The sequence below is a fragment of the Entelurus aequoreus genome, linkage group LG24, assembly GCF_033978785.1.
Source record: "Entelurus aequoreus isolate RoL-2023_Sb linkage group LG24, RoL_Eaeq_v1.1, whole genome shotgun sequence".
NCBI lineage: Eukaryota > Metazoa > Chordata > Actinopteri > Syngnathiformes > Syngnathidae > Entelurus > Entelurus aequoreus.
In genome coordinates, this window is record NC_084754.1 from 3,624,954 (window position 1) to 3,637,110 (window position 12,157).

General features: G+C 34.6%; 1 protein-coding gene across 1 annotated transcript in view; it reads left to right on the forward strand.

The window, feature by feature from the left end:
• Positions 1 to 12,157, forward strand: part of LOC133641967 (cGMP-inhibited 3',5'-cyclic phosphodiesterase 3A-like) — a 315,984-nt gene that overhangs the window by 287,579 nt on the left and 16,248 nt on the right. The window contains exon 10 of the mRNA XM_062036136.1: positions 5,243 to 5,442. Coding sequence (XP_061892120.1) covers positions 5,243 to 5,442 — 200 coding nt within the window. The remainder of the gene's footprint in view (positions 1 to 5,242; positions 5,443 to 12,157) is intronic.

Here is a 12,157-nt window from a genome sequence, read left to right on the forward strand (position 1 = left end):
TGCCGTCATCATTAAACGAACAGGTTACTCATCAGTTACTCAGTACTTGAGTAGTTTTTTCACAACATACTTTTTACTTTTACTCAGGTAAATATTTGGGTGACTGCTCCTTACATCTCTAAAGTAACAGTACTCTTACTTGAGTACAATTTCTGGCTAGTCTACCCACCTCTGCTGATGTATAATCATATTTAGGTGAATAATGACAGGTTTTATGATAACGACACAACTTCAGATATCATTGTTACCAAGTTTTAAGAAAAAAAATGTGTGCATTCAAGTAGGACATTTAAAAATATATATTTATGGCATTTTGACATTAAAATTGCATCTGTGTCCAAATATTGGGGCCTGTGATTACTGTATTTTCTGGACCATAGGGCGCACCGGATTATAAGGCGCACTGCCGATGAGTGGGTCTAGTCCGGTCTTTTTTCATAAAAAAGGTGCCTTAAAGGGGTCATATTATGATTTTTTTCCTAAATGTAAAAGACTTCCTTGTGGTCTACATAAAATGTAATGGTGGTTCTTTGGTCAAAATGTTGCATAGATGATGTTTTACAGATCATCTTCAAGTCGCTTTCTGACAGTCACTTCAGGATGCGCCGTTTTGTGGGCGGTCTTATTTACGTGGCTCACCTTCGACAGCGTCTTCTCCCCGTCATCTTTGTTGTAGCGGTGTAGCGTGCAAGGACGGGGGTGGAAGAAGTGTCAAAAGATGGCGCTAACTGTTTTAATGGCATTCAGACTTTCTTCTCATCCGTGGCTCACTAGTGCAACAACAACGCCGCAAATGTCCGACCGGAACTCTCTAATAACTAAAGTTCCTTGGGTGAATAATGTAAACTCACTACACCGGTATGTTTTAGCGCTCTCATGGCGAGATATAAGTAAGAACTTTACACTACTTTATATTAGAATTAGAGGATGAATGTCACATAACAAGAAGATAGAGAAAAAGAAGAAGCTTATCGACTACGGCAGGGGTGTCCAAACTTTTTCCACTGAGGGCCGCACACGGAAAAATTAAAGCCTGCGGGGGCCATTTTGATAGTTTTCATTTTCAAATCATAACAAAATATATGGATTTTGGTTTTTTTTGCCTTTAGGGCTCCCGGGGACCATAAAATGTTAAAAACAAGTAAAATTATTTTTTAATTTTTTTAATTTAATGCTTACAGTAAATCGCTACAGTATATCAACTTTAGGTTGGTATAAAATTAAAAAAAACAAAAAGGTTTTAATGCCTTTTCTGTCAAGACAACTTAGTTTTTTATAATAAAACTGAAATATGCAGTATTTCCCCCACTGCCCAAAACATTCAGAAAGCAATGTTTGATGTGAAGTAATTAGAGCCTTAAAAAGATCAATAATGCAAGACACCATTCATATTAATTCATTGTTATTTTTGAGTAATCACAGTGAAAAGATAAATAAAATCCCATTAAATATATTTAGGATCCAAAAGGTGCCCCACTCATAAAGTGATACATTTGTATTAGGTTTTTTTTACTTTCAACACTTAAGTTACGAGATCAACTTCAGATATATCTGTCCATTTTTACATTTGAACAATTATTTTGTTTGTTTTTTGCTCTTTTGTCAAAGAAAACGTTGATGTTTTTGTATGGCAACCACACAATATATGCAATATTTTCCACATAAAACATTTTAAAGTGAAATATTTGAAATAATTGGAGCCTTGAATAGATCAATAATTCATTATGACATTGATTTTTAATTTTTTTTAAGCAATGGCAAAAAAAAAGAAAAATAAAGATAGACAAAAGAAAAAAAAACAGCCTGCATGGCAGCTTTGTGTCAACATTGCAACTTCTTCTAGTTAATGTTTATTTTTAGGGTCCGCACGGACCATTGTCAAAGGAATCCCAAAGGGAGTCCTTTTGCAATGGGACGAAAGGACACTATTGAAATTGTAAGGTTTTATTATTATTATTATTATTTTTCCGCAGCTTTGCGCACTACTTTGCCCCCCTTAACATGCTTCAAAACTCACCAAATTTTACACACACATAGAAAAACTGTGACACGACACTTTAGTCAAAAAACCAAACCCCAAAAATCAAAATTGCGCTCTAGCGCCCCCTAGGGGAAAAACAAAAACAAACTGCCTGTAACTCCCACTAGGAAGGTCGTAGATACATGAAACAAAAACCTGTATGTAGGTCTCACTTAGACCTACAGTTCATAATTCACATCATCTGGCAAAAACCAACAGGAAGTTGGCAATTTCCCCTTCAACACAAAAAATGACTAAAAACACTCATTTTTGCCTCATTGAGCTGTAATTTGACCCCCTTAAAATACTTCAAAACTCACCAAACTTTTCACACACATCAGGACTGGTGGAAATTGCGATCTAATGAAAAAAACGAACCCCAAAACTCAAAATTGTGCTCTAGCGCAATTTTTTAATAAAACAGAGACAAAACTGCTCCTCAGAGGAAAACACAGACAAAACTGCTTGTAACTTCCGGTAGGAACGTCTTAGAGACATGAAACAAAAACCTCTATGTAGGTCTCACTTAGACCTACATTTCATAGATTGACATCCTTCAGCAACTAGCACCTGCCAAATATGCGGACCCGACCAACGCTGCTTGCAGCTTTAATTTATTTTTGCAATAGCATTTCCAGAATATGTGGCGGACCGGTAAACAATTAGCTGCGGGCCGCAAATGGCCCCCGGGCCGCACTTTGGACACCCCTGGACTACGGTATCGACACGGACTACAATGGCAGGACCTATGCAGATCTCAAACACACATCAGCATGTACCAGAAGCTAAGGAAAGTTGCTTTTGCATAATGCAAAACAAAACGGCAGATAATATGTCTGCTAATGGTTGCCATTTTGCGGTCCTTATACACACACCATAGTAATTCTTGTATCTCTGACTACGGTAGCCGTAATGGACCAACAATCCATCAAGCGGTGCGGCTTCAAAGTCATACTAAAACATTTTGACAGATTTTAGAGCGCCGGTGCATAATGTTCTTTATTTTCAACGGAACATTTACAGTTTTGGTGTTGTTTACTGGCGTCATATTGCAGTCTACATGTATTTCTTATGTGTGCCATTTACTGGTCACACTTATCATTACACCATGTACCAAATAAAATGGCGTTGAGGTCGGTAAGCACGACCAGAATTAGTCCGTACATTAGCCGCACCGGGTTACAAGGGGCACTGTCGATTTTGGAGAAAATGAAAGGATTTTGAGTGTGCCTTATAGTACGGAAAATACGGTAATGGTGTTTAATCCAAATTCTAAATTTTGCGTCCAAATATTGCATACTTGCCAACCCTCCCATTTTTAGCGTGGAGACTCCCGGTATTCAGCGCCTCTCCCGGCAGAGATTTTCTCCCGACAAACTCCCGGTATTCAGCCGGAGCTGGAGGCCACGCCCCCTCCAGCTCAATGCGGACCTGAGTGGGGACAGCCTGTTCTCACGTCCGCTTTCCCACGATATAAACAGCTTGTCTGCCCAATGACGTCATAACATCTAGGGCTTTTAGAGAGTAGAGTGCACAACTGCGCACACAACAAGGAGACGAAGCAGAAGAACGAGGAAGTTACAGACATGGCGACACCGTCGACGAGCAGGATGAAGAAATACGCTTGCCAGTTCCAAAACGAATGGAAACAGGAATCTCAGTTCATCCAGGGCAGTTTGAAGGGGGAGGGGTATGTATGTTGCCTGTACATTTTGTATAACAGACTTCTCCATTGAACACGGTGGCCGAAATGATATACTCATCATGAACGGAGATGTTAAACAGGACAATACTGCCATTTACTGGATAGCCACCGGAACACTGAAATTCAAGTATTTCTTTTATTTATATGTATAATAAAATAAATACATATATATATATATATATATTAGGGATGTCCGATAATGGCTTTTTGCCGATATTCCGATATTGTCCAACTCTTTAATTACCGATACCGATATCAACCGATACCGATATCAACCGATATATGCAGTCGTGGAATTAACACATTATTATGCCTAATTTGGACAACCAGGTATGGTGAAGATAAGGTACTTTTTTTTAAAAATTAGTAAAATAAGATAAATAAATTAAAAACATTTTCTTGAATAAAAAAGAAAGTACAACAATATAAAAACAGTTACATAGAAACTAGTAATGAATGAAAATTAGTAAAATTAACTGTTAAAGGTTAGTACTATTAGTGGAGCAGCAGCACGCACAATCATGTGTGCTTACGGACTGTATCCCTTGCAGACTGTATTGATATATATTGATATATAATGTAGGAAGCAGAATATTAATAACAGAAAGAAACAACCCTTTTGTGTGAATGAGTGTAAATGGGGGAGGGAGGTTTTTGGGGTTGGTGCACTAATTGTAAGTGTATCTTGTGTTTTTTATGTTGATTTAATAAAATAAATTTAAAAAAACGGTACCGATAATAAAAAAAACGATACCGATAATTTCCGATATTACATTTTAACGCATATATCGGCCGATATTATCGGACATCTCTAATATATATATATATATATATATATATATATATATATATATATATATATATATATATATATATATATATATATAGCTAGAATTCACTGAAAGTCAAGAATTTCATATATATATATATATATATATATATATATATATATATATATATATATATATATATATATATATATATATATATATATATATATATATATATATATATATATATATATATATATATATATGAAATACTCGAGTTGGTGAATTCTAGCTGTAAATAACCACGCCCCCAACCACGCCCCCCGCCCCCAACCACACACACACACCCCACCCCCGACCAAGGTTGGCAAGTATGAAATATTGGGGCCTCTGATTAATTGTGTTTAATTCAAATTCAAAATAATTTCTTTTCAATCTATTTTTTTTATTTCTTTATTATTATCGTGCGACAGCTTGAATTTATATGTAAATGTCTTATCTTGTTCAAGCTGAGGGCACTTCCTTGCACATAGCGAAACTATTTGAAGTGCTGAACAGCATGAAATTGCAGCCAGATTAGAGTTTGCTCACGACCATATTTTCATACCCCGGTTTGTGTGCCTTACGAGGTCCCTGGCTTTGATCCACATGCAAGTAGATCTGGGGAGCGCTTCTCTGTGCGTACGTGCACCTTAAAGCACAATATGTGTGGCACCCTGTCCCTCACCCTACTTTCTTTGTCTGCAGACTCTGACAGTGGAATAACTCACAGTCATATGGGCTTCCTGGTATCAAAGACGAACAGCGTGTTAGAGGATGGCTATGGCTGCCTGTCCGGCCTCATACCAGCCCTGGAGCTCATGGCGCTCTACGTGGCGGCCGCCATGCACGACTACGACCATCCTGGGAGGACTAACGCCTTCCTTGTGGCTACCAGCGCCCCACAGGTAGACTTTTATTTCAAGTCAACATACCTTAGCAGGGACAAAATTGTGATTGTAAATATGGGAGGGACACAAGTATAGGGGGCGTGGCTTGAAGGGATTCGATTTATGTTGTGGAGTGATGGGAAAAAAATTGTTCAATCACGCACAAACTCCAAAAGCAGTGAAGTTGGCACGTTGTGTAAATAGTAAATAAAAACAGAATACAATGATTTGCGAATCCTTTTCAACTTATATTCAATTGAATAGACTGCGAATACAACATATTTAATGTTCCAACTGGAAAACTTTGCTATTTTTTGCAAATATTCGCTCATTTGTAATTTGAAGCCCGCAGCATTTTTCAAAAAAGCTGGCACAAGTGGCAAAAAAGACTGAGACAGTTGAGGAATGCTCATCAAACACTTATTTGGAACCTCCCACAGGTGAACAGGCTGATTGGGAACAGGTGGGTGCCATGATTGGGTATAAAAGCAGCCTCCATGAAATGCTCAGTCATTCACGAACAAGGACGGGGCAAGGGTCACCACTTTGTTACTTCTAGACCTCCACCCCAGATCCCACCTCACCCCTACCCACTTCTCTAAAGTGGGCTGGCTCAAGGTGGAGGACAGAGTTAAACAACTTGCACTGAGCCTGGTCTATAAAATCCGCTACACCTCCCTGATACCGAAGTACATGTCAAACTACTTCCTTAACGTAAATGACCGCCATAACCACAACACCAGGGGGAGCTCCACTAACCACGTTAAACCCAGATTCCGAACTAACAAAGGTCTTAACTCATTCTCTTTCTATGCCACATCAATGTGGAATGCGCTCCCAACAGGTATAAAAGAAAGGGCATCTCTATCCTCCTTCAAAACCGCAATAAAAGTTCACCTCCAGGCAGTTACAACCCTAAACTAACACCCTCCCCGGATTGCTAATAATCAAATGTAAACAATCAAATGCAGATACTTTTTCTTATGCCTTCTGATCTCTCTCTCTCTCTCTCTCTCTCTCTCTCTCTCTCTCTCTCTCTCTCTATGTCCACTACTTGATGTCCATATCCTACCCCCCACCCCCTCCACACCCCTGATTGTAAATAATGTAAATAATTCAATGTGATTATCTTGTGTGATGACTGTATTATGATGATAGTATATCTGATAGTATATATCTGTATCATGAATCAATTTAAGTGGACCCCGACTTAAACAAGTTGAAAAACTTATTCGGGTGTTACCATTTAGTGGTCAATTGTACGGAATATGTACTTCACTGTGCAACCTACTAATAAAAGTCTCAATCAATCAATTGTGAACAAATGCGTGAGCAAATTGTTTAAGAACAACATTTCTCAACCAGCTATTGCAAGGAATTTAGGGGATGGGATAGAATTCCACCTGAAAAGCTTCAAAAACTGGTTTCCTCAGTTCCCAAATGTTTACTGAGTGTTGTTAAAAGGAAAGGCCATGTAACACAGTGGTAAAAATGCCCCTGTGACAACTTTTTTGCAATGTGTTGCTGCCATTAAATTCCAAGTGAATTATTATTTGCAAATAAATATTAAGTTTCTCAGTTGGAACATGAAATATATTGTCTTTGCAGTCTATTCAATTAAATAGTCAAGTTGTGGAACAATCTGAGCGAAGTACATAAGCAAAGTCCAAGCATCAATGTTTTTAAAAGAATGTACAAAAATATATTGTTCACAGGATATAGTGAACTGCACTAAGAGTCAGTAGGTTTGTATGTGTATGTATATGTATACTATGTATACACGCTGTTGTGTCACATTCATAGTTACTTGTTAAATGTATGTTGTAGATATATATATATATATGTACATACTTATATATGTATATGTATTTATATAACATAACATTTTTATATACTATTATTATTATTATTATTATTATTAAACATACAGTAAGTAATAAGAGGGGTGGGAGTACATAAGTTTTTACTTCTTCGCACTCCTTTTCGGATATGTTTACATTAATGTTTATTTTCATTTCTTGTTTCTTTTTGCTTTTTATTATTTTTATTATTACTATTATTATTATTATCATTATTGTTTTTGTTTTTCATTCTTGAATGGCTTTTTTGTTGTTTTTTGCAAAATGTGTTTGTTTTTGTTTTGTCTACATATTCGAAATAAACATGAAAAAGAAAAAAAAGAAAATATAAGTTGAAAAGGATTTGCAAATCATTGTATTATTATTTTTATTTACGAATTACACAAAAAAATGCCATATTTTTTTGTGTAGGATTCTGTAATGTTTTTTCCGTAATGTTTGTCTGATCTTGAATGGAATTGTGCTGAAAATCCAGGGAGGGGACCCCGACTGAGGCCAAGGAAAAAAAACTTGAATCAACACAACTTGCAACAGAGGGGAGGGAGTGGGAGCTACGGAAGGCCGGCTGCAGCTGTTTAAGCGCTACTCAGCCATCTATCGCCCTTAAGGGGAATCAAGCAACAAAAAAAACTGCTGCTTAAGAAGCTATTCAAAAGTCGGCCACTTTGAAAGGCCCGGGGGTTTTGCCGGTTAAAAAGTGTGATCAGCCCTTTACTATTGTTCAAAATATCAGCCTTTGTTAGGACTAATCTACAGGAACTGTTGGTCGAATCCACTTTATGTTAGATTTTTTTCTTAGCTCCAGGTTTCCACAAATCACAGTTTAATTACATTTGTTTTAAATAGATATAAATAAGTTATCGGTTATCGGTATCAGTCTTAAGAAAAATTAAGTTATCGGTATCGGCTTGAAAAAATAAAATGCATCCTACAAAAAATACAATATACATAAAGAATTCTATAAGCCACTGATGTCAAAGTCAAGGCCCGGGGGCCACATGTGGCCCGCCACTTCATTTTATTTGGCCCTTGAAAGCCTGGAATTAATATGTATCAATGAAGTACTGTAACTTTTCCTACTAAATGTATTCTTTCTTTCTATGTTGTGAGAAAAAAAATATATGTACTCCATGTAATCGCAAATTATGTTAACTTAAATATTGTCTAATTATGCAAAAATATATTATCAAACATTCAAACCATTTTTTAAATAGAAATAAATACTAATAATAATGATTTCAAAGCAAGTTATCCATCAAATTGTGCAATGTAAAAGTAACAACAGATTTCATGGTAAAATTGTGAAATTTACTGTGGATTTTGCAGCATTTTTCTCTATATGAAAAAAAACAGTACTTTTTTTTACTGTAATAAACTGTGGTGCCGTTTTGGCATTTACACCGAAAAATCTACAGTTGTTGATTTGCCGTAAAAAAAAAACAACAACTAACTGGCAGCTCAGGTGCCAAAATGTTTCTGTAAAATTGCATTTTTTTTTTTTTTACAGTAAAAGACAAATGTAAATGTATATAAATGTAGCCTTTTTTACCATAAAAACAGCAGTACTGTTTTTCCATTTACAGTAATATACACTACATTTTAGTTTAAAAAAAACAAAGTTATAAAATGCATTAAAAAATTGTGTAATAATAGTATTCACTGTTAGAAGTGGCCCTCAGTGAAAACCACTTTGACACCTCTGCTATAAGCTAATTATAGTTGTCACTTTTTATCTGCAAGAATAGCAACAAAGTGCAATTTTTTTTATTTACAGTAAAAAACAAATGTAAATTTCACAGTAAAATTCTGGCAACTGAGCTGCCTTTTTTTTACCATAAAAGCAGCAGTACTGTTTTTCTATTTACAGTAATATACACTACATTTTGAGGTGAAATTATTGCAACTTACCATATTTTTTTTACATTTTCTTATTTCTTTTAAAATCTACTAATAAAATGCATTAAAAAATTGTGTAATAATAGTTTTCACTGTTAGAAGCGACCCTCTGGGGCCAAACATAACTGCGATGTGGCCCTCAGTGAAAACCACTTTCACACCTCTGCTATAAGATAATTATAGTTGTCACTTTTTATTTGCAAGAGTAGCAACAAAGTGGGTTTTTTTTTATTTACAGTAAAAAAAAATAATTACATTTTACAATAAAATTCTGTCAACTGAGCTGTCTTTTTTACCATAAAAACAGCAGTACTGTTTTTCCATTTTCAGTAATACACACTACATTTTGAGGTGAAATTATTGCAATTTACCATATTTTTTTTACATTTTAGTTTAAAAAAAAAAATACTAATAAAATGCAATAAAAAATTGTATAATAATAGTTAGAAGCGGCCCTCTGGGGCCAAACATAACTGCGATGTGGCCCAAGAATAGCAACAAAGTGCTTTTTTTTAATTTTCAGTAAAAAAAACAAATGTAAATTTTACTGTAAAATTTTGGCAACTGAGCTGCCTTTTTTAATCATAAAAACAGCAGTACTGTTTTTTCCATTTACAGTAATATACACTACATTTTGAGGTGAAATTATTGCAATTTACCATAATTATTTTTACTTTTTTTTCATTTAAATCTACTAATAAAATGCATTAAAAAATGGTATAATAATAGTATCCACTGTTAGAAGCGGCCCTCTGGGGCCAAACATAACTGCGATGTGGCCCTCAGTGAAAACCACTTTGACACCTCTGCTATAAGCTAATTATAGTTGTCACTTTTTATCTGCAAGAATAGCAACAACGTGCATTTTTTTTATTTACAGTAAAAAAAACTAATGTATATTTTACAGTAAAATTCTGTCAACTGAGCTGCCTTTTTTACCATAAAAACAGCAGTACTGTTTTTTCCATTTACAGTAATATACACTACATTTTGAGGTGAAATTATTGCAATTTACCATATTATTTTTACTTTTTTTTTTCATTTAAATCTACTAATAAAATGCATTAAAAAATTGTATAATAATAGTTTCCACTGTTAGAAGCAGCCCTCTGGGGCCAAACATAACTGCAATGTGGCCCTCAGTGAAAACCGCTTTGACACCTCTGCTATAAGCTAATTATAGTTGTCACTTTTTATCTGCAAGAATAGCAACAAAGTGCAATTATTTTTATTTACAGTAAAAAAACGAATGTAAATTTTACAGTAAAATTCTGTCAACTGAGCTGCCTTTTTTACCATAAAAGCAGCAGTACTGTTTTTTCCATTTACAGTCATATACACTACATTTTGAGGTGAAATTATTGCAATTTACCATAATTATTTTTACTTTTTTTTTCATTTAAATCTATTCATAAAATGCATTAAAAAATTGTATAATAATAGTATCCACTGTTAGAAGCGGCGCTCTGGGGCCCAACATAACTGCGATGTGGCCCTCAGTGAAAACCACTTTGACACCTCTGCTATAAGCTAATTATAGTTGTCACTTTTTATCTGCAAGAATAGCAACAAAGTGCAATTTTTTTTATTTACAGTAAAAAAACAAATGTATATTTTACAGTAAAATTCTGGCAACTAAGCTGCCTTTTTTACCATAAAAACAGCAGTACTGTTTTTTCCATTTACAGTAATATACATTACATTTTGAGGTGAAATTATTGCAATTTACCATAATTTTTTTACTTTTTTTTTTATTTTTTAAATCTACTAATAAAATGCATTATAAAATTGTATAATAATAGTATCCACTGTTAGACGCGGCCCTATGGGGCCAAACATAACTGCGATGTGGCCCTCAGTGAAAACCACTTTGACACCTCTGCTATAAGCTAATTATAGTTGTCACTTTTTATCTGCAAGAATAGCAACAAAGTGCATTTTTTTTATTTACAGTAAAAAAAAACAAATGTAAATTTTACAGTAAAAATCTGGCAACTAAGCTGCCTTTTTTACCATAAAAACAGCAGTACTGTTTTTTCCATTTACAGTCATATACACTACATTTTGAGGTGAAATTATTGCAATTTACCATATTATTTTTACTTTTTTTTTCACTTAAATCTACTAATAAAATGCATTATAAAATTGTATAATAATAGTATCCACTGTTAGAAGCGGCCCTCTGGGGCCCAACATAACTGCGGTGTGGCCCTCAGTGAAAACCACTTTGACACCTCTGCTATAAGCTAATTATAGTTGTCACTTTTTATTTGCAAGAATAGCAACAAAGTGCTTTTTTTTTTATTTACAGTAAAAAAAATAAAAAATAAATGTTACAGTAAAATTCTGGCAACTGAGCTGTCTTTGTTACAATAAAAACAGCAGTACTGTTTTTCTATTTACAGTAATATACACTACATTTTGAGGTGAAATTATTGCAACTTACCATATTATTTTTACTTTTTTTTTCATTTAAATCTACTAATAAAATGCATTAAAAAATTGTATAATAATAGTATCCACTGTTAGAAGCAAACATAACTGCGATGTGGCCCTCAGTGAAAACCACTTTGACACCTCTGCTATAAGCTAATTAGAGTTGTCACTTTATATCTGCAAGAATAGCAACAAAGGGCTTTTTTTTTATTTACAGTAAAAAAACAAATGTAAATTTTACAGTAAAATTCTGGCAACTAAGCTGCCTTTTTTACCATAAAAGCAGCAGTACTGTTTTTTCCATTTACAGTAATATACACTACATTTTGAGGTGAAATTATTGCAACTTACCATAATTATTTTTACTTTTTTTTCATTTAAATCTACTCATAAAATGCATTAAAAAATTGTATAATAATAGTATTCACTGTTAGACGCGGCCCTCTGGGGCCAAACATAACTGCGATGTGGCCCTCAGTGAAAACCACTTTGACACCTCTGCTATAAGCTAATTATAGTTGTCACTTTTTATCTGCAAGAAT